Source organism: Pempheris klunzingeri, chromosome 13 (assembly GCF_042242105.1).
Source record: "Pempheris klunzingeri isolate RE-2024b chromosome 13, fPemKlu1.hap1, whole genome shotgun sequence".
NCBI lineage: Eukaryota > Metazoa > Chordata > Actinopteri > Acropomatiformes > Pempheridae > Pempheris > Pempheris klunzingeri.
The window spans coordinates 8,695,791-8,719,651 of record NC_092024.1 but is presented as its reverse complement, the minus strand read 5'-3'; the positions used below and the strand labels follow the sequence as shown (position 1 = coordinate 8,719,651).

The 23,861-nt window shown below is 43.1% G+C and overlaps 1 protein-coding gene across 2 annotated transcripts; it reads left to right on the top strand.

Moving 5' to 3' along the window:
• wdr43 (WD repeat domain 43) lies at positions 1-16,196 on the top strand. Of its 2 annotated transcripts, none has more exons than XM_070842564.1 (18): positions 1-232; positions 1,109-1,243; positions 1,463-1,584; positions 4,519-4,639; positions 4,861-4,979; positions 5,094-5,196; positions 5,522-5,586; positions 5,950-6,109; positions 6,610-6,696; positions 6,869-6,994; positions 7,377-7,526; positions 7,887-7,973; positions 8,172-8,203; positions 8,324-8,387; positions 9,092-9,205; positions 11,450-11,519; positions 15,037-15,095; positions 15,269-16,196. In XM_070842564.1, exons 1-18 carry the CDS (start codon positions 26-28, stop codon positions 15,407-15,409), a joined length of 1,962 nt encoding a protein of 653 aa, XP_070698665.1. In that variant the 5' UTR covers positions 1-25; the 3' UTR covers positions 15,410-16,196. The 2 variants fall into 2 exon arrangements, with proteins under 2 accessions (XP_070698665.1, XP_070698664.1); XM_070842563.1 differs by having other exon boundaries at positions 15,257-16,196.
• The last annotated feature ends 7,665 nt before the right edge of the window (positions 16,197-23,861 follow it).

Here is a 23,861-nt window from a genome sequence, read left to right as displayed (position 1 = left end):
CGCAGACTCAAGCGGCGGTTCAGAAATGGCGGCCGACGGTGGGAGCTCTTCGCTGCAGCTACCCTGCGTTTTTTCACCCAAAGCACGACAGTACTTAGCGTTGTGTGCTCAGGATGGCAGACTACGCATTTGGAACACAGACAGTAAAACACTTCACCGAGAATACGTGCCTTCAGCCCATTTGAGTGCCACTTGTATCTGCATAGCCTGGGGACCATGCCGGACAGTCAAGGTACGTGGGTCTGCTTCGTTATTCCCCACTGTTAGCTACAGTAGCTAGCAAGGCCTAAGCAAGCTCTGTGCCGTAGCCTTTCTCGTAGAAGAGCACACGTTTATACAAGAAATGTGTCGCTGCTCGTAAAGGAAACTGCTCACAAAGGGTGAAACCTCGGCTGTGTGTTTATGGCGACGCTTTCACGCATCTGACACAGACATGTTAGCTAGCAGGTTAGCCACGTTAGCTCGCTTTCAACAGCTGCGCAGGACGCACATGTTGGTCCCACATGGTAGTCAAGAAAGCACAGAGAATGTCTTAAATTGCCATTTCCGTGTGAATTATCCCTAAAGAATACCTACCGCCACTATATTAATCCAACCAATCACTTCCTGTTCTGGTCAGACTCTTAGTTGTCCAAATAAACTCGTTATTAAAGTTAGCATTAGCTCGCCAGAGCTTCAGAAGCGTGTGCCACCATGACACTTCTGGACGGGGAGGCTCAAAAAGTTTTACTTCCAGTGTATCTGCTGGCAATTTGTAAATGAGGATAAAGAAAAATTAAACAATGTATTATGTATTTTAATACTGAATGGGATGTGTATTTTGCGTCCACGATAACTCACGTTAGCACGATCCACTACTTAATAGCTAATAGGCTAATTTTTTAAAATGTCAATTAGTAGCAGTCAACCAAACTGAGCATTTGCTTTTATCAGCTGTCAGTGTGCTGATGGAGAAAGTCAAATCAAGTACTTGACATGATTGTTACTGTTGTTAGTGTTATCTATATTCTTGAAGATGCAGCGTCAAAGTGCACCAAGCACGCCTCAAACATGCGTCAGTATTTGTGATGTTCAGGTAGGTTAACATGACCAGTGTGCTGTGTTACAGGAGGGGCCTCAGAGGAAGAAGAGGAAATCGGAGGCAGGGCAGGTGGAGGAGAAGGCGGACCTGCTGGCGATGGGCACAGCAGCAGGCAGCGTGCTCATCTACAGCACAGTAAAGGGAGCCCTGCACTGTACCCTGGTGAGTACGGATCCTTGCGTTCTCTGGGCTGGCCGTTTCGTTCACCACATCCAAAGAGGGGATTGACATAAGATACGGAGAATGTACTTTTTCTAACTTGGAAAGGCGATTTCATAGCTGCTGTCAAAATTATGTCACTTGGCAGCAAGTCTGCAGGACTCTGAATAATGGGATCATATGTTTGTCACTGCTAACTCCATCGTTGTCCGTGTCTGCCAGGATGGAGGCCATAGTGGAGGAGTCAATTGTGTCCAGTGGCACCCTGAAGACAGTTTATTATACAGCGGCTCAGATGATACGAACATCGTAGAGTGGGACCTGCAGACGGGCAAGACACGAAGGTTAGTATGTAGTGTGGATGCAAATGTGGTAAGGAGGAAAAAAGAGAGAGAATGTAGGGATGCCCTCTGATTTGAGAATGAGGCGTGTATTCAGATCTGACTACTTAGAAACATGTTCTATTATGCATAAAATCTAAATGGGATGCTGTTAGATTTATTAAGAGAAATAAAATTTGACACCCAGAGAGAGCTGCAGTCTGTAGTGCAGTCAGATGGAAAAAAAAAACTTTAATAACTTCTATCTAGTCTGTCTGTTTAGACTGGGAAGAGTCTCCCCACTACTGGCTCCGTTAAGCTACGAAAAAGTCTGATTACTGTCAGATATTAGTGTGACAGAGTGTCTTTGACAAATACAGGCACAGGCTTGCAGAGAGCACATCAACCAGATGACGGTCAAGTTTCATTTGGATTGTTATTAGTGCTGGATGACAGAAGCCTTATGATTCTCAGATTCAGGGCTTCATATTTGTGCAATAAAAATCAAGAAGCCTGTCATTGAATCGTACATTTTCTTCAGAACTGCTGCATAAAATGTAGACAGTGAATCTATAAATTAGCATTGACTTTATTACTTGGTATCAGGTGGAAATGTTGTCAAACTAATCTCCTTCTAGTGCTCATCACCGTATGTCTCAACTACTCTCCTTTCTTGGTATCCAACTAATGTGCCGATCACTTACTTTAGCTGCCAAACATTCCAAATGGTCCACCTGAACAAGGCAGTTTTTTAAGCAGCAGAGACGTTTTGAACATTCAAACGTCACAAGGTTTTCTTCTTTTCACAAAAGCTTTGGCACGATGTATGGAAATGATGAGCTTCACACGAGTGGAACAGGGTTTTAATCATCTGTCCATCTGTTAAGGACTCAATTAGTGATGGAGGGCGTGACCTGCTGCCGATGACATCTGCCATTGTAATAACCAGTGAATGCAACAGTTGAGTCTTAAAATGCTACCTGTGTTCCAAATTGCTCTTTTTCCGCCCTTAAATTGACATCACCTGCAGACTCGGTTGCGTTTTCTCTCTTTCAACTTATGACTGACTGAACCGTTTGCTACAAGTTTTCCTGCAATTTTTGCCCAACATTGCAACATGCTGCTCTAAATAATTAAAGCTGAAGGAGCATACTATGTGATTGATCTGTCAGTAACCTGCTGAGCTGAATCACACCAATCCGATTGCATCTCGTCTCTTCAGGCACTTAGCAAATGATGGTCTGCTCACTCCTGTCATGTGCTCTACTTGGTTTCCTCAAAGCCAACATATTTCATAAAAGTGTATAAACAACGGCTGACATTAGTGGAGGCGCTCTTCGTTTTAGGCACGGCAGGCTCCCCCTGTCTGATACACTGTGGGAAACTAGGATACCTTGGACAGTGGAGAGAGGAATGTTGCTCTCGAGCTGCTGTCTGGGAAAGTTTTTGGAACAGGATTTGGTAGACCCCTGTTCATCCCAAACACCACCAAGTTTGATGTGCAGTTTTCGATCAATGGCAGGTCTTGGGAGGCATAATCCACCTGACGGAGGCATAGGAGCCTTTTTTCAACCCAAAGCACCTCTGCAAACTTGACTCCCTGCCAGTGTAAACTCTAATTGAAACTACTGCCTCTACTGTCAGGTTCCAGTGTTGCTATATTAAGGTTGTGGGTAATGCCCAACAGAATGCAAATTGAACTGTTAATCTGTCAAAAAGAAATGGCATGTGTGTGAGCATAGCCAGATATGAACGCGTAAACCCTTATCTCTCAGTGCGACTCGGTGGAGAGTGTGTCATAGACTCTTTCATAAAAAAAAAAAAAGTGCTTATGTATACATTTGAATATATAGAAATCTACCAAAGATTGCTTGGATAGAGGTTCAGTGTAAGAAAAAAGTTCTTAACCTGTTTGAGGTGCAGGAGAAATCACAGGGTTTAACTCTGGAAGGGGCAGGTGGAGAGAATCCCTCCAGGAAACTGGCAGTGGGAGACCTTTCCATTAAGTCAGTTCTGCAGAATGGAGTACCATAAGTTATTGAGTATGTTCACTTATTCTATTATACAGGGATATCTAGTCAGATAAATAAAATAAAGGATGTCTTAGTTATTTATGGCTGAGTGACTACCAACTTTTCTGCTGGTGCTCCATGTGTGTTCTGCTTGTTTCTGTGACGTTTAAACTGCTTTTCTGACTCAACACCTCTAATAAAAAACCATGCTTGCAGAGAGGTGTATGTTGTAAAAGTACTTCTTGGAACAGTTGGAACCGTTTAAACAGCACGTTATTGCCTCAGCAAAGTAGTTGCATATTGTCTCAGACTAGAAAAGATTGTCTAGAAAAGACACTGATGGCTCAAAAGATCAGACTGTGGCCGGGACTTAATGTCTCTAAGAAGCCAGCTCTACTACAGAAGCACCCGATGCTTCGCTCGTAAGCACTGAAATGCACCAACAATCAATATCGTTGAAGGTGCTACCATCATGCTTTTAGTGTCCCTGTATTTCATCATGAACCTGCTCTCCTGCAGTGCCTGATTTAGTCGCCCTATGGCGAGCAGGTACAGTTATGACCGGTAATGTCACCGTGAATCCTCACTTGATGCCCACTAAAGTCCATTTGTGGTCCACAAAATGGTTTGCTGAGTGGTGAGAGTGCCTTGTACTCTTCCTACCACTACCAGGTTGAGTGCAACAGTAAATAGAATGATGTGTAATGTAGCTGCAAAGTTTCAGGCCTGTAGCACAAGTAAAAATGCTGTGAGAAAAAAGAAGACGTGCTGCGTGGATCTGACAATGGAGAACAGCGCGGGTGCTTCTGATGCCCCTGATGTGTTGACCTTTAATGTCAACAAGAGAAAAACAACCCTTTAAAAATGCAGTTGGACAGTAAATCTTCCCCTAAATGCACACTGGAGACACATGAAGCAACAGTTGTCCTGGTCTTTGTTTCCACAGTAAGTGGAAGGCGGATCGTGCTGCAGTGACCAGTCTCTGTGTGAGCCCTGATGGCAAACTGCTGCTTTCAGCCGGTCAGATCATCAAGATGTGGGACTTGGACACCAAGGAGATTTACAGGGTGAGTGTCCTGTTTAAACAGCTGATTGATATTCTTATTTGTTAATGGTCAGCTATTCTGGGTGTTGATGTGAATATCAGAAGCCTAAAGAATCTCTGCTGTTGAGAATTGTTCCAGTCTGGGTTCAGATGAACTGTTTTATAAAACAGTCAAACGTGGATCTGGCCCTTTAAGGAAAATTCACTAAACCATCCTGCTCATTGTCACTGTTCTCTCTGCAGAAATTCACAGGCCACTCCACAGCTGTGACGACCCTGCGCTTTGCCACCACACGTCCTCCCGACAGCAACAGTCTGTACTTCCTGTCAGGTGCTGCGCACGATCGACTGCTTAGTGTTTGGTGAGTGCACACACAACAGCCAGAGCCCGTCTCCAGTTGTTGGTGCTGCTGCGTCGTCTCACATCATTTAGAATGCTCATTTCACGGAGCTGACATGAAGGTGTCTCACTGTAGGCAAGTACGAGAAGACGGAAAGGACAAGAATTCAGTGGTGTCCTTCACGCTGACGGACGAGCCCCAACACATCGACCTTGTTGCATCCAACAGCAAGGAAGAGGTCAGAGTGGAGAAATGTCCTTGTATTTACTAGGACTGTTACCAATGCATTTATTCCTACTGAACTGTGTGTTCCATGTGCAAGTTACAGTTAATTATAGCTGAACTTAAAGTGTGCTTGCGTCGTTGAACACATTACTGAACCCAAGTAGAGCTGTTAAAATGGCTAAATGAGTGTTGCCACTGTGGATATGCTTCTGTATTTGTTTGGGAAGCTGTGCTATAATGTCCCTTCATGCAGTATAATTATGTTGGAGGTATACATACAGATTACCCATTTACCATATTCAAATGTTTGTGTGGTGTTGTTGTTTCACTGTATACAGGCAGTGAGGATGGCAGTGGTGTGTAAGGATGGGCAGCTGCATCTCTTTGAGCACTTTTTAAATGGGTAAGAACTTATATCAATTGATTTCTCTTGTTAAACAGACGGTTTGTATTCCACTGTACAGTTTTGGTTTGTTCCCCCTCCTGAGTCTGTCAGCTCCACTCTGAAGTGCACCGTTAAAAGTGTGTCTTAAGATGCAGAGGAAACTCCACTGAGGTGGAAAGTAATTTTCATATTTATTGACTCGCTCACTTTTGGTGTGTTTGCCCCCTAATGGCTGTTAGGGGTCATTGCATTGCCAGGTGATACTGAACTATTCAGTGCTTTTCATGACATTCTGTTGACTAAAAAAAAAAATTCACATAACATTTTGTCCAATGGTGTATACTTGCCGTGATCGTGCCCGTCTAAACATCTCTCCTACAGGCCCTGCAAGAAGCCCTTTTCACCCTCATGCACGGTGCAGATGTCAGACACAAAGGACTCCCCGATGCCAATCCCACTGCTGGCTGCTGCCCTTGGAGCTGACACTCGGACTGTGGTCCTGGCCTATGGCAACCACCTACAGCCTGTGATGGAGAAAGTGGTAAGCACACAGGACGCTGCAGAACGCATGTGTTTCACTAGCAGGGTTAAACCACCAGCTTGCGCAGCCATGTGTGCGCAGCTGATATGACGGAGCTTCTCCACGTCTTCTTTATCGAAGTGTTTATTATCGTGGTGTATGTTATTTTTTTTCATCCTGCATAAACAGGATGAAAAGTCATTCTACATTTTGAAGTCTGAAACATGTGGTTGTGACATGCATTCCATGTTGGATAAGTTCTCATTATGTCATTCACTGGGATTTTACAAATATGTTTTTGTAAAGATGTTATATTTGCACCAAAATTGGGGTTTTAGTGAGATATAAGTACGATTCATGATGTCATTGTTTGATTCACAACTGAGTGCACAGCTGCAAAATGAATTCCTTCACCAGCTTTGTTAGCTTCAGAGGAATAATGTTGGTATTATTATCAGCCTTGGAAAACCTGTTTTGGCCACACTCTTTATTTACCCATCACTCCCTCCTCATCTGTTCAGGAGATCAACACAGCGGAGAGACATGTCTGTTTGACCCGGGATGTTCAGACCAGCTTGTCTCTTTCCATGGAAAGCACCGTCTCCAAGGTAACATCAAGTTTTACTCTGTTTTTAATATGACTCAAGCAAGCTGATGCAGACCTGGCATGTTCTCCGGTCCTCATATGGTCTCATTTGCCAATCCTTGGGCTGCTGTGGAGAAATTAAAACTATAACTGTGACTAAAGGTGACAAGCTGACCTTTTATCTCCTCTTCCAGGTGAAAACCCCGATTGTCAATGCCAAGAGCAAAGTGTTGGTCCCAGGGCTTCCTGGTCACCAAGCCCCAGTCAGGGGGACTGTGCAGGGATCAGAGAAGAGGAAAAAAGACACAGAAACCAAACAGGTGGGTTCAGTATTGATGATGATGATGCACCAAACATGGCTCACTGCATTGCTCCATTTCTCTTTCTGTCAATGTTTGGCTTTGACTCCCGGTGTCATGATTCAAAAATGTTTGCACCGCAGTGCAGATGCAGGTATTAGTCACCACACATAGTCTGTAGATGTTCTCAATAGATATATGACCAGAAGGACACCGTTGTCCTTGATGACAGTATACTGTGTGTCTCTAATTTGGCAGTATTTGGAGACATTTTCATTCATTTATTTATCTATGTAAATGTGCTGAAATCCACAGCCCAGTTAAACTTCAAATGGATAAATTCAGTGTATGAACACATGTCGGGCAATTCCTGTTTACCTAAAATATCTCTGTTCTCCTGTAGATGTCAATAGCGGAGCGACTAGGCGAAATTGATCTGTCTACAGTGTCCACTGGGAAGGGAGCTCCTAAAGGGACGGCCTCTTTGCAGACAGACAATTTTGCTGTGCTGCTGGTCCAGGGCCTGGAGAGCAGAGACGCCAACATCCTGAATGTGAGTGTTGTTCTCGGAGGGAAATAAAGCATTGATTTTAGTTAGATTAGAGCCCAAAGTGAATTTCCCAGGTTTCTTTTGTCCAAACCTGTCCCGCTCATTTTCCTTTCCGAAGGTTGGAATGCAAAATGTATTGCCAGGCAAAACTTAAATTGATTTGGGTGTAAAAATTGGAGCCTAATCCCAAAACATCTTTCAAACCAAGACTGAATGTTAAAGCTTTCATTGGCTCAAACTTGTAGTATTTACAATTAAACAGGTTGACCTGAACATCTTGAATATTCAGCTCATGTAGGTTTAGTCATGGACCTTTCTTTTAAATTAGTCGAAGCTTAGTGATTTTCCCATTCTCTCTTACAGAAAGTTTTTCAGACTCGCAAAGACATGGTGATAAAGAAAACGGTTGCTCGGATACCCCTCCCAGCTGTTTTACCTTTGGTGGAAGAGGTGAGATTCAATTTTCTGTGCAATGTACACAGCACTCCATATTCCTCTGAGACTCAAGAGTTTACCTTTGTTAGAGACATCGCTCTCTAAAGCTGCATTAACCTCTCCACATCTCCCGTCACACAATCAGAGTTTCAGAGTCAGGTTGTGGTAACTCTTCTCAAAGAGTTTTAATCAGCTCTATTTCTTTTCCTGTAGCTCACTAAAAGGCTCCAAGGGCACCCTTTTACGTAAGTAAAAGCTCAGCAGATCAACACCAAGCATTCACTTGATTTACGTTCATTGTTTGTACACACTAGTCACTAATACAGATATGGATGTTGCCACCTGACACTTTTTCCTTCCTGCAGGGCAGTTTTAATGGTACGGTGGCTCAAGGCTGTACTCATGCACCACACGTCATACCTGGCATCGGTGAGTCCACTTTACCAGCATCACATTCTCTGCTGATCTGAGGCTGTCGTACTCCAGTGTGTGGACACACTTGACGTTCTCCACTTTCCAAACAGTATAATTATGAGTCCCCTAAGCACTGCACTCGGCACTTTAAATGCCATAAGTGTGCGAACACACACGGCATCCTCGTCCCTTTGTAGACATTCATATTCAATCTGATTTAGATCTACAGTCATTATCCTCACCACACAGCGGAGATCATATGGTCGCCTCTGACGCGTCTGTCTGTTTGAGACTATGACCCCACAGCTCCATATCCATTTACTGCCACAGTGATGCTCAGAAGACAAGGAAACCTATTGATTTTTAGGCCTTTGGCATAGCACTGTCAGCCAGCTGACATTTTGATTTTGCAATGACACATCCCCTGACCTATAAGGTCATACAGATGGATTTGGAATATTTCTTGTTCAGATTGATCTTGAAATAGAGAACCTTAATCCTGGACATTTCCCCATGACCTTCTATGACCTACTGTCTTCAATGTGTTATTATCTGAATTGTGAGGTAAAGTCTAGTGGATAGCCTTGAAGTATACATTATATAGTTAACGGGGGAGATTGGACCTTGGTGAATGTCTGCCCATCGTTGAGTGCCGTCTTGTTTGTGTGTTTTCTGCTGCCTGTTTTTACCTTCAACTGACCCATCTGTGTATCCAACAGCTGCCAGACCTGGTTACCCAGCTGGGAGTGCTTTATCACATGATTGAGAGCAGAGTGAAGATGTTCCACAAGCTAACTAAGCTGCATGGGAAACTGTATCTCCTAACGACACAGGTATGAGTCATCGTGTGCAGAGATGAGCACACCATCTTTGCCTCCTAAGTGTTTTTCTAATGGCCACACTCTGTGATGTTATAGGTATGAATTGGGTGGCAGGGATTGCTTACATCCCCAGCTTAATGATGTTGTAATGCCTTGGAGCACGCTCAAAGTGCAAAATGTTCTCCCAGCCCTCTGTTGGGAACATGACTGAACTTTGAGCTATAAAACATCACCTGTGTGCTGAGAGGATGGGTGCATTTGGAGCACCCAAATCTAGGGCTCTGGGAGACTATGGGGAAAATGGTATCAAAACAATCTTTGCAAAATTGTGACAGAGTATTTGCCGAGTTTGACTGTAGAAGCACACCGAGTGCTGCCAGGTGGCAAATAACAGTGAACATGAGAGTGCAGAAAAACACAGTGGGGGCTAACTGTAGGAACAGGAAGAGAAGGGTCACTTGCCCTCAAGTCACTTCCTCTCCGGTCAGGTGATCGAGTAAACCGGAGAGTTAGCGCTACGCTGCAGCATCAGCTCCATCCTGCCACCATGAGCCGGGACAGTGTTATCCATGCATGTGTGAGGGCGGTGCTTGTATGTTTGAATTCATACACTTTAGATTTAAAATGCGATGGTTCAGGACGTATCCGTGTGGATCTCTGACCAACCATCACTGTCCTGTCCAGCACTTCTGTGCTTCGGCTTTGTCTTTGTTGAAGTGGATATGATGTCACGTTGCTCTTAGGCTACAGCAATAAAATAAAAACGGCAACTTATTTCCACCTTTGAATAGGCTGAAATATCGATTCAGACATTAAAGATTTGATTAAGGAAATGTTACAAAAAACAATACTTGGTATCTTCCTCCCACCCCCAGAGAATACCTGGTCGTTGTCCTATGTATAATGTATGACTAACACTTTACACTATCTGTGGCACATGTTTGGACTTATTCCTGACTGGCTGCACAAGGCGTATTTTAATTCCAGCTTTGAAAAACTGAATAAATGTTGTCAGTCTGATACTTGTATTTATGGATGACCTTGAGTTGAGACAGCCCAGTCTTCAGGCACATCTGTTGCACGAGGACGATCATCTCTTCCTACATTGCAAAGTAGATACTCATGGCCTTGTTAATCTTGGCATGAGTTTTTTGTTTTTCACAATGCTCCATGTCTCTCATAAACAGATCATTCCATCCTAGATAATGGAAAGTGAACAGTTTCCCTAACAACAATAAAGGCGCAGACCTTACAAAAATTATCTGCTCCAAAAATGGGAAGTTGACCGCTTTTTACGCCGTGAAGGTATTCAGTGAGCGATCTGCTTGTGAACAGACGCCTACATTAGGTTCAGTCATCAAGGTATATTGTTCCAGTTAGGAGTCCATCCGAGGTTTTATCTAGTAAAATGCCCCGTTAACGCCACCGGACTTCAGACATTGTAAACACGACAGCTGCTAACATTAGCGCTGTTGTGTCAGCCCCCAACACTAAAAACAGTTCAGCGCTGCAGAAGAAACACTGGCATTTTGATTTGAAACTTTCGAAGAAGAAATGCTTAGTTGAATGGTTTGTTCAGTTGTCATTAATTATGTAGCAGCTATACTTGCATTCGTAGGCTCTTCGTTCCACTTGGGAGCGGCTGAGTGACACCTTTTTGGTAAAATTCAGTAGATGCAGTCCAGTCCTAGGCTCAACATAAAACCAGCTTGAAGAATTTCTCTACGGCTAAAGTCTTGTTCCACTGCAATTTCAAAATGATTGACCTGCCGTGTGAAAATGCAGCGCAGCCTGAAGATGTGATGCATCATTCTTACGACACATCTCAGAGAAATGGACCAAATCTGTTTGCACTGATGAAGTCGCAGTTGGAGACATATCTGGCAGAGATTCAACTCCACTGGATTATTAGTCACCCTTTCACCAAGAATGCACATCAGTGTTTTTGATTTACTGCTGCTCTTACACACTTAATCTAATTAGAAGTGTCATGAAAAACGTGCGGCCCCTAATTGGATCAGATGTGCAACAACAGGACGGAGGGCAGGGCCTTAAATAGCACACGCGCAGGATTTACTGACCGTTATGTGACATTTCAAAGTGATGGACTTTTGTGAAATTCAGTGCAGTCTTATCAAATGACGTATTTTATAACAAGTGACACTGGGGATAAATCTGAAAAGAAGAGGAATAGGATCATGGTCTGCACAAATTCCTCTTTGGATCTCTAATCCCCATCTTTCCTTTCACCACTAGGTGGCGACAAGTGACAGCAACAAAACAGTTACAGATGTTGACCGCACAGCTAAGCTGGTGTATGAGGACGGTAAGTGTTTACTCTTTTAGTAGAATCATCTGTATTTTCAGTCTCACTGATCTTCCTTCTTTGAATACTTCTTCCCTTGTGTGGCATTTGTAGAATCACAAACTTTGTCAATCTGTCAGTCTCGGTCACAATTCAGCCTGGTGAGCAGTGCGAGTGGCAGCTCACAAATGAAATGATCGCCTTATTTCAGCCTCCAGCTCATCGGCTATACATTTCAGAGGCGTGATTGACTGGAGGGACTCCTTGAGCCTGCCACAGGGCAACAGGTCACACTGTGGGAATCGCAGTCCGACCAGACAGTTTTTTTTCTCATTGTTTTGATTGGCATTCATTATCTTGTCAGTTCACCTGAAGTCATTCAGGACTCTGCATGAAAACTGCACTGAATCGGTCAAGATTTATGAAGGCACTGATGCCCATTACACAGCCACTCTTGGCGATGCACTGCACGCAAACATGACTCCTGTTGCCTAGCAACCTGACCGGCAGCGTTCAGATCCCCCTTTTGAGCGAAACAACAAGGCCCCGCTCTGTTCACTCTCATTTCTCATTACCGTACTGTATGAAACGCTTTATTGAACCACATAGAAAATTGGCTTTCATGAAATAATTAAGCCGCGCTCTGAGTTCCAATACCCAGTGGTCAGTCAGTGGTCCAGGATGTGAAGGTTCTTTTAAAAGTAAAGTACATGAGGGGAGCTGGTGAACAGGTTGCTCCAGTCTTGAGTGGATTCTGTTCTACTCTGGGCTTTGCTATGGGTCCAACATGGCAATCTGGTGGGAAGCTTCAAAGTTTCAGAGTCATGTCAGACTAGTTAAGCCTCCATGCTAACTGTTTTTGCACATAGCACTTGTGCTCCAGACGTTGAAAGTTTTGTAGCACAGAATTGACTTGAGCACTCTAAAAACAGCCTCAAGTAAAGCAGTTCATCACTTAAACAGACATGAGTGCTAAAGGTCATTCATGGTTTGTACAGGGCACACAACATCCAAACCTGTTTTCAGACAAACACGTACTGAGTGAGGAAAGAATCATTGCCCTCGCATATTATCCGTCCTATCCTTATTAACCTGCCGATCCAGGCTAGAATTCTTTGTAGCATAAATGTGCATTGTCACTCTCAGTATGTTTGGAGGCTACATTGCAGCAGTATATTTTCTTGAAGTGAGTTACTTCACTTTAAAGTGAAGACACTTTAAATCCACCATCCTGATATGCAATGCTAGCTAACCTAGCGCCATGGCCTTTCTCAACTCGCTTACCAGTGGTGGAATTTAACTAAGTACATTTATTTAAGTACTGCACTTAAGTACTAACATGTTGTTGTACTTGAGTATTTTACTTTATACAACTTGTAACTTCTACTCCACTAAAACCTCAGAGACAAATGTTGTATTTTTTACGTTCTAGCAGTAGTTACTGTTTCAGTGCCAGATAAAGAATACAAAAACATAATCAATGTATAAATTCTGAGCTGATCTAAGGCTTAGAATATATAGAAAGAAAAATTGGCTCCACAGAAATGCAATAAAACTGTTTCCTATCTTGTCACCTTTTTCCACAATTGTTGAGTGTGCAGGCCTGAGAATGTCGATGCAGGAGGTGATTGGGCTGCGTCAGCAGAACAGTCCATGACAAATGCATGAAGAGGGAAATTATACTAGGGTTGTAGCGCATAAACCCCTCATTACAAAGATGAATGCACATTTTAGTTCAGTGAGCACTGGTCTACAGAGATGTGGGGTGGGGGGAGTGATACGGTCAGACAAGTCATCCTTCCCCACATTAGCACCGAGTGCATGATTGGTGTAAACAAGAGAATGGTATATTTGTCTAATTTATATGCCATAATGTCGTCTTATTATTTTATATTATCATTCCTGTCCTAAACAGCAATGTGGTAAAAAGGCTGCGACTAGCATTCCAGGAAGTCTCAGCGCCAAATAGGCTGTTGTGTTCCCAGAAGGACCAGAAATGGTTGCGTGACGATATGCATGCCCAGGCCGGACTGTGATATGAACTCTTGGTGTTACAGGTTTGCTCGGCTCAGATAAGGGGGAACTAAGTTTTGGCTCTGATACCATTTCCTGATGCTTAACCGTTTTTGGCTTAGACACAGAGCACCTTTACCTGACTGAAATGGAGATCATGATGGATGGACATAGGAGTTCTAAAAAGGAGGCGGTGTCAGATTGTGTTCAAAAATGATTGGGCCAATGAACGATCTCCTCATGTACACAACAAGACCACGTCTCTGTCCCTTTATTGTCTTTTGACGGCACGGTTGTAGCCACGACAATTCCACGACACTGGCTCCCACAGTGGCGGATTACGGGGCTCTGTTATGCTGTGTGGGGAGCATTTTGCTGCCATGGTTTGTCTCCTTAGAGAGAAGGGTCGCTGCAGATCAACAGTGAGTTGGTCCGAGGATGAAAATTATACTTTGGAACCTCAGCACTTACTGTATATCAACCCAACTGAAAACTTGGACCAACATGTGAGACTGGACTCTTCACCGCCATAATCGAAACACTGAATTAGGGAATATTAATGGCCGTATTGTGTTCATCCCTCCAGTAGAGTCTCGCAAATACACTCCCCCCCCCCCCCCCCCCCTTTAATTTGTCACCCATCTGTACATGTGGCACCGTACAGCCCTGCCGTTTGTGAACCAGACTTTGGTCAGGTTGTGTTAGTTAGAACGGCTGTGATGAATAGATTTTTCAGTTGCAAATAATTGTGTGGCTTTCTAGTTATTCTGTTCGGTGCCTGTGTGGGTCACCTTAAATTATGCATTAATTAACCATTCTTTAGCATGAGCTGCCGCTGCAGAAATACAAAGCTGCTTTTTCACAACATGCAGCAGCTCTCTTAACCCCGTCATTCCCCTGATTAAATTGATGGGTGTATGTTACAATAATGATGGGCTCTCAAGTTGACCTTGTCTAGTTTGTATTCCTGGCTCTTCTCTTTTCAGTTACAATGCGTGCAGTCATGTTAACTAACACACAATGTAGATAAATGGCCCTTTAATGTCTTGGCCTCGTGTAATTTCTCATTGTGTCTGATGACCAAAAATTTACATCATGTTCCGCACCTACTTCTTAGTCTTATTGTTCTTCACAATTAAGCACATTTACGGCTGTGACATAATGGTTGCATATTTGGTGAAATGTGGACCAGAGTGCGTGGGTGACTGTCTGCAGCAGATGGTGCCTGGCTGACCTGATGGGGGCAGACAGCCTCAGCAAATCATGCTGACGTTCCTCCCGCTGCACCGTACAGTCAGTATTGTTGTCATAACGAAATGGCCCCGCTATGGTATTGAAATGCAAATATCTGCCGTCATCCATGAAATGTATAAACAAGTGAAAGCGTAGGCTTTTTCCTTTCTTTTTTCCTTCAATACGTTCCCCCCCCACCTGGGAGGGGTTAGCCTGCTAGCATTGATGTAGTGGAAAGGGCTTTGCAGGATCAGCTTATGGATTTGTTCCCCCTTTGTGTGTCCTTTTACAGAATCATCTGATGAAGACGAGGCCTCTGATGACGAAGGTCTGCGTGATGAGGACTCTGATGTAAGTTATTAGAAATTGGTCATTCAGACAGATCCTGCCCAGTGTGTGCTCAAAGAAGTCAGCACAGCTAACAGAACAACAGAAGTGGCTAGCTCGTCATGCTCCTGCCAAAATTAGCACAGCCGTTTAACACAGATGTTTGTTTCTTCACTCCCTCTCAGAACTGGGAAGAGGAGGAGGCGATGGATGAGGCAACAGAGGAGGGCAAGGAGGAACAAGCAGATGAGGAAGAGGAGGATCCCGACAGCAGAACAGACTCCAAAGCTAACGGAGAGGAAGACATGGAGCACGAAAACGAGAGTGAAGAGGAATGAGAACAAATGAAAAACGCCAATCACACACACAACGGACCTGAAAGAGTTATATATACTTTCATTTTATTTTCATGCTTTTGATTTTATTATCAGAACAAAGTGTGGTTTTACAGAATCAGAGGACACTTGTTGAACCGTGGGCAGCTTGGCGCCCTGCTTCGCCTCAACACAGTTCCACCACAAGGGCGGTGATGTCACGCCCTGTCTTTTTTCCCCCGTCTGAGGGAGCAGATGCACCATTTTGGGGAGTAGAAGAGAAAAAAAAAACACATTCTGCAAGAATGAAATTGATGCAAGTTCCCCTCCTGTTGTCAGTTCTCCCTGCACCCCAGCTCTATATCCTGACCAGTTTGCATTGAAAATGACTGAAAGTATCACATGGTGATGTTCCAGTTTGCCTACACTGCAGTCCGCATTCCAAACTGTGTGTCATTATGTAATAAATAGTATAAGAGTATATTCTATGACCAGGTTACCAGTAGATGAGACGGCGCACTGGTTGGTTTATTGTAACCCAACTCTGTCGGCCATCTGGAACATGCACACATTGTTCGGCAGAGCCCACAGAGGCAAACACGGTGCAGGCGCGGAGTTGGGATGCAGGGTCCTAGGCTGCTGTACAGAATACTGCTCAGTGCGGAGGTGGGCTTGCCAGGCAAGACCATACATCATGTCCCCACACAATGTAAATCTGTATGTACAGTGAAGTGTTTGGATGAGCTCTTCCCTCTACAACTATCCCCCAGATATCCTTGGGATTAAATGAACTCTTGTAAAGTCTCCAGAATACTGTTTTTTTTTTTTTTTTTGTTTGTTTTTTATTATTGTTTCCAGATTTGTTGCAGCCCTCCTGTTTTAACTGTTCGCTTTTTTTTTTGTGCATTTAGTTTCTGGACATGCCCTGATGTCCACTGCCTTGAACCCAACAGTCACAAGGGCAACAGAGAAAAAGAAAATGTGAACTTTGCTCAATTAGGTGAATAAATGGGTTTTCAAAATGGCTTACTGTGTCTAGGGGGGCGGGGGAGGGAACAGAAGTCCGAAATACTGCAGTTACACAAGATGCTGTTTTTTTTAATCAGCCTGATTTAGATGTTGCAATTACCACAGTGAAATACTAAAGTCGGACATATTTTAGCGTTTGCAGTTAGATGGTGATGTGGATAAAAATGTCCAGCATTGGTTATTTAGCTTTGTTGGTACATATTGTGATGTTATGATCAGTTATGTTTTGGGCTAATACAGAACATTAAATATTTGATAAAGGTCCTGAATTGCATTGACGTAATAATCATAAAAATCCAATATTGCCATAAAGCAGCTCTGCCCGTTGATTTGCACCACACATAATGGCCCAAATGTAACGGCTTATATCGCTGGTCTACTGTTATGGCAAAATCTCTTAATGGGTCATTCATTTATATTGTCTCAGGATATATTGTCCTATCGTTCCCAAGCTGGCTCAGGCTCCATTTGCCTGCATCTTGCAACACAAACTCCCAGAGATTTCAAATCTTCAATAACAGTTTCTCGTGAGCTGTAAACGTGCAGTAAGTTACCAACCATCTGCATCCTTTCAGGTGCTCCTCTGAACTGAAAAAATGGCAAGGTGTGGTGGGGGTCGGGGGGTGTTAGGTTGAGAAAAGATGCGAGGATGCAACACAAGTGTAGTTTATATCTTCAGACCTGCGCTCCACTCATTAGTGTTATTAGCTCCACCTGTGCTGTCCCTGCTTTCACAGGTCAACATGTCTGCCAGGAAGAAGGTCCATTATTACTGCGGGTCAACAGTGACAACCACTATGACGTTCAGAGGTGATGACCTAAAACAAGCAAGAGGGGAAATGAAAGTAAGTGTTTAATTGTGATTTTTTTTTTTTTAAAAGATGCAGAGGCACCTTGGAGTCATCTTTTGTGTTATTTTTCTTGTCTTTGTTTTTCGGTTATGTTTCCCTGTGAACTTTACCTCCATTACTTCTTGTAAGTGTACCCGCATGCCACCCATCACATAAAATATCCAGATTTAATGAGCAAAATGGAGTGAATTTACAGTGTCTGAAAGTGGAGGGCAAGATGATGCTCTCCGAATGTCCCACAAAGTGCCTGTCTTTGCGTTGGTCGTTCCTTACGGCACAGGACGACCATCCATCACGCTTCCACCTGATCATCTTTGTTCTCTGAAGGAGCTCGGGCTGCATACCAACTTGTGAAACGGAGGAGATGGTTGAGCCACTTACTTCTAGAGGACAATGGCAAACGCAGCAGAGAGCCAGATCGCCAGTTAAACCGGGATTACTTTGCTAAATCAGGTTTATTCTCCGGAACCTCACCTACAGATCATACCGCTACCATCCATCACTGACTTTATTCAACCCTGCGATCACTCGGTTTTGAATAAGATGGCAATAAAATTCATCTTACTCATATCACCATGGGGACTCATTGGATTTCCCTCTGACCTTGGATTGGCCCCCAGGGTCTCTAAGAGGTTGGAGAGCCGTCCAATCTATTGTTAAAGCGCCCAAGGGAGACGTCTTCCTGTCACGATGTTGACACCACTTCCTGGCCCATGAGACCGTAAATAATGGAGAGGAGAGACTTTGGCTCATTAGCAGCTCGTGGCTGAGATGTGGTGAAACTGTGGAGTTTAGCGAGCTGAGGGGGAAACCACGCGGCTTCTCCAAACGATTCCTGATGACTTGTTACCCCGAGCCACTGGCATCAGTAGCAAAACCATTCATGAACTGTTATATAGACTGTGAGAAGTTTATAATTGTGTGAATGAACCAGACTTTTTGCACATTTGAATGTGTGCTCATGAATAATGACGACAACAGTGGTTCAAACCTTTTTTCTTTTCTTTTTTTTGTTAGCAGAACAACATTGTAAAGCTTGGACAAAAATACAAAATACACAAGCAGGCTGTGATTGGTCATCACATTTTTCCTCTCAATTCAATTCAATTCAATGTATTTGTATAGCCCAATATCACAACAGAGTTGTCTCACAGTGCTTTACACGGTCACCCACTGAAGGAAAGGTGCCCTGACTGCGGTGCTGGGGGGCTCAGCAGCCCTGTGTGAGCTGACCCGGAGCCAGATTCATGCACGCTCTCCTCTGCGCACACCCGAGTCTGTTCAGCCATCGCGGAACCGGTCGCACTTGCACGAGCCTCGTTCATCTCATCTTAACAGGACAATGTTTTACTATTAGGTGACACCTCTCACCTCATCCCTCATGTCCTCTCTCATAAATACCACTTCATGTGTGTGTGCACGCATGGTTTCTGTGCTCATCTGGCCCCTGGAGCCCCGGCTTTTGACATCTGATGTTATGCAGGAAGTCCGCGGAATCGAAGAAAGGAAAGTATCGGTCCGCCCACTATGGTGCATCTGGATGAGTTTCATCCATCACCTTTCTTACGAGGCAACAGCTGAGAGGTTAGCCAAGCACTTGAACTGATGCACTGCATGCAGATATGGAGGGAAGGTTCGGGGGGATATCGAGCGAAACCATTTTATGTTGAATAAAACGGAGGAAAAAGGAAAGAACGCTTGGGAACATTAAATCTGAAATTAAGTATTAAATTATATCAACATACTGAATCCACAAACCTTGTATGTGGGTGTGTGTAGTGTCTCCTGTGAATGATCTTTTATTGACAAAATTTAAATAGGGACATTGTTATCTAACTTGCAAAGAAATATAATGACTGGATTTAATTAGCTGATGCAAAACTTGTAACAAGAGCTGAGAAATGATCTACTCAATAAAAGCCGCTCGTTTTATCACTTTGGGCTGCACATACTCTGGCCAGACTACTAACTATTGCATCATTAGATTGTTGCCAACAGACTCACTTATTTAATGAGATTTTTTTTGTTGTTTTGGTGAGAAATTGTGGCAGACGGAGCTCCTTGTATCCCTCACAATAGGACATTTAATTAGGTCTTTGGGAATGGTTTCTCTGTGAGGCTGTGGATCTGTACTTGATGATCTACCATGTGATTGTATAGGTTGTTCTTGCCATCAAACATTTTGTAAGACCACACATGCTGGGCATCACTTAGTGCTGGATACACGGCCAGATTTACCTACTAGGGGCCTTAGAGCAGAAATAAGCTGCTGGACTCCCTTTAGACAACGCTTCTTCCCACGTCTGCCACTCTGCGATGTTTCTCTTGTGCTCGATTTTCATCCAGTCCTTCCTCACTGACTCGATGGATGTTTTTCAGTGTTGTGGTCTAGTACAAGGAGCATTATTCATTTTGTTCCTGCATAATTTCATACCACCGTTTACTAAACCCAGCATTATCTCTTTAATGTAGTGTTCATTGGGGATCGTCAGACCTCTACAAACGCTGCTGGTCCTGTGGAGAATGCCCAGACAAGCTGCATGAAGTTCCATTTCTTTGTGTTTCACCTTGAGTTGTCTTCCCTCTATCTCCTTTTTAAATGATCCGCTTTAGAGAAATCAAAGCGTACAGTGACCCCTGGTACAAGATGACATTTTTCAGATTATATCTTATATCGTTACTTTATTTTTTTTCTCCGCTGTGGTTGTATTTCAACGAATGGATGTCGTAAAATGACACAATAAAAACCGTACTAATGATATGTATCAGATCATACCAAGAGAAAGCATAAATCCACGTTCCTCTCCAAGCAGGGCAGGCCACAGTAATCCCTCAGCCTGTATCCATGCATGGAAAAGTTTTAACTCGCCCGCTGGCATCAAACATTATCTTCATGCTTCCATATCCTGTGTAAATGTATGTAATAAGGTGATCCACCAGTCTCCGGAGGCGATCGCAGTCCCACAATACCATGGCACATCTGTCAGAAAACCCCTGGATGTGTCTCCGCCAGACACCCCCCCCCTCCCCGCCAGTGAATTCCTATAAGCCCCTGCGAGTTTTGTCCCATTTCAGCTGAGCAAACCACAGGGGATGAAGGGGGCAGAGGGCACGGCTAGATGTGCTTCAACTGCCAATGGGAGATGTCAGTCCCCCTTCACAGATGCGGAATAACAAATAGCCTCTTGAGCGTCTTGACAAGAGATGGTGGCTGCAGCAAACTTACTTCACCCACCCCCCTCCCCCCCTGTCCACAGGGAATCATGCATGACATGAGAAAGGAAAGCCCCCTGCATCCCAGGAAATTTATCTCATCTGGTGCTCGCCGACATTTTGACAAGAATATCTTTTGTGTTTCATCACTTTCCTCAGGTAGCGCAGTCAGTAACAACATCAAGAGCCGTAAATGGGGCGAAAGGTTTGACATTATTTACTTTCAGTCTGAAAGCGGAACATCGGCTTATTATTTGTCACAATACATCAGAGAGGTGAATAATTTTTCTGATTTAATTCACCATTTTACATTTTAGTCTGAAACCCCTGCACACATACTTACAGTTTCAGTTGTTCAATGCTATGCCCAATTCAATTTCTTTTCTTTTTTCTGTTGCTGCATAAAAGTCATTTCCTTCAGCTGCAAAAAAAAATGTTCTCAGAGGCTGTGTTCAAGGGCACACACTCACGCACACACACACACACACACACACACACACACACAGAGCAGGCGTTTGGGTCCATGTTAAACCTGAGATTTTAACACTAATTTCACACTCTAACCCACTCTCTCCTTTGCGATGTCTGTGGGTACAGAGAGACTTCCACACAAAACACAACACGTAAAAAACAAACAAATAAAGATGTCGGTTGACATCCATCAATACTGTTCAATTAAACTTGATGTAGACTGTAAAATGTGCCCACTACCTGTGATAGTGTGTGGGTTTGTTGGACTGTTTTTAGATGGGGAGGTCACACAGAATGATATTATTACATCTGATGAGCAATGGCACTTATTTTAGCACTTATCACAATTGCTAAGTGCGCCATAAAACACCACGGCTGCGTTTTTGTTGCTGGGTCCTCCTGCGGCTCTTTAGAAAACACTGACTTTCTCCTCAGTCTGACAGCCAACTGTTAGCATATTGAGTTCTGTCAGAAAGAGCCACAAGCCAAAATCTTGACAAGAACACACTGATTGATTGACACAAGTGCAGACCAATCCGTGTTGAATTCACACACGTGATGCATTGTTTATGTTAATAAATGGGGCATACCATGATATACAAGGAAGTCATTACGATTATTATCTTGATTTTGGTGGAAACTGGGATAATTTGGTCTTTAATTTTGAAAACTGGGAGATTTTAGGATTTTACTTGTCAGGATGGAGGAGTCCTGGACAAACCACGATGCGCGTTCACCATCACGATCGCCTGGCTTTAATTAAAAGTGAGGGTGCATGAATAGTGATGGGCAAGGGGAGGAATAGCGGGAAATTCTTTTGCCAAGACAAATTACAAAGCTACTTAACTCATCTGGACATACAGTACCAGTCAAAGGTTTTGGCACACCATCCCATTTAGTGATGAATTGGCCTCGACAGTCACTCGACCTAAACCCAAATGAGATGGTTTTGGATGAGATGGACCGCAGAGTGAAGGAAAAGCAGCCAACAAGTGCTCAGCACCTCTGGGGACTGCTTCATGCTGTTGGAGAACCATCCAGGTGACGACCTCACGAGGCTGACTGAGGGAATGCCAAGAGTGTTCAAAGCCGTCATCAAAGCAAAAGGTGGCCACTTTGAAGCATCACTGTAAAACATGTTCTGGTTTGTTTACCACTTTTATGCTTCCTACATTATTTTGATGTCTTCAATATTAATCTGCAATGTAAAAAAACACAGAATGAAGAGGTGTGTCCACATTTTTGACTGGTACTGTGCGTTGCCTGATTTCCTAAAGTTTATTTACAGAAATCCCTGAAGATAAACTTCTTCATATAAATATAGTGATCGAAAACCAACCACACAGATATTAAGGGGGCAATAACCTCAGTAGTTATTGTATCTTACGTAGTTCGATAGGAGAGAGAACCTCCTGTGATTTCTAGTACAATAAAACTCACTCTGTCTCTGGTAAACACTTAAAAATGCAGAATTACAACTGCAGCGTCCTTTTGCATCATGTCCTGCCTCCTGCAGCCCTCGCCTAAACCAGAGTATTTCAGTAGGTTGTAACAAGTCTGACACAGTCAGTCTCCTGTTATGTGCATAGACTGTGTGGCTGTGGCTTCTCAATTCCTGATGTACGGATCTGACTTGTCAGGAACTGGTTTATATGAGAAAACGACAGTGAGAAAGTACGTACATGGAATTAAATTCTTAATTGACATACTATATATAATACGTCAAGATGAAACTAATTTTGATCCAAACTTGCTAAAATGTTTGAAAATAGCAAAGTTGTTTGACTAAAAAGTGTGGATGCAAAAACACGTTTGCTCCACCAAGTCTTATAACAGGGGTGCAGCTGTTCTACTTTTCAGGTGCCAATGACCATTCCCTACAATACTGTACATTACCATAGAATACCATACATTACCATAGAATACACACCATACCATAGATTACCATAAAATTCTGTATCATACCATAAAATACTGTACAATACCATATATTACCATAGAATACCATACATTACCATATGTTACTGTACATTAATGTATATTATCAGAAGTTACTGTGCATTACCCTGTATTACCATAGAATACCGCACATTACCACAGAATACCGTACATTACCATAGAATAACGTACATTACCATAGGATACCTTACAGTACCGTACATTACCATAGAATAACGTACATTACCATAGAATACCATACATTACCACAAGTTACCATACATTACCATAGATGACCACAGAATACCTTACCTTACCATAGAATTTATTTACATTACTGTACGTTACATACATTACTGTACATTAGCATACTACTCCTGTATGCTATTACCATAGATACCACACATTACCGTAGAATACCACAGAATGCTGTACCATACCACAGATGAAATATAGTATTTAGTATTCATAGTATATAGTAATATAGTGGATGGGCTTTTGTGGAGGGAAAAATCAGGGAATCGAGGTTCCTGGAGAGCAGCGTGTAGATTCTGAGCCAGCAGTGGGCAGAAGCTCTAGGGAGATCACAGGCCACGACTTCTCAACTGTTAGCAACCTTTGTTTATGTTATAAAACAAAATGTGAAAATCTCTTACGCTCGTGTTAACCTGTCCTGCAACACTCTATGTTTTAGGTCACTGGAATTCAATCCAGTGTGCAATGTCCATTGTGATCACTTTCATTTGCTTTTACTATCAAAACGGTGTATATGTTACACTACAAGCCTCTTTTACACTTCATAATGTTCAGCCATACAAATAGTTAATAATAATACTTACCACGAACCAACTAGTCCAGTGTTTATTAGAGACTCAAAAGGTCAAAAACTTTTAAAATCTTAAAATAGTACAAATGTATGTATAAATGTATAAATTCAAAAATAAATTATTAATTTTAAGTACCCCCAAGTTGTT

Excerpts from the sequence above, each read along its gene's own strand:
- wdr43 (XM_070842563.1), top strand. The coding sequence starts at position 26 with ATGGCGGCCGACGGTGGGAGCTCTTCGCTGCAGCTACCCTGCGTTTTT. Across the intron at positions 7,974-8,171 it reads TTTTACCTTTGGTGGAAGAG|CTCACTAAAAGGCTCCAAGG; the intron begins GTGAGATTCAAT and ends CTTTTCCTGTAG. Across the intron at positions 8,204-8,323 it reads CTCCAAGGGCACCCTTTTAC|GGCAGTTTTAATGGTACGGT; the intron begins GTAAGTAAAAGC and ends TCCTTCCTGCAG.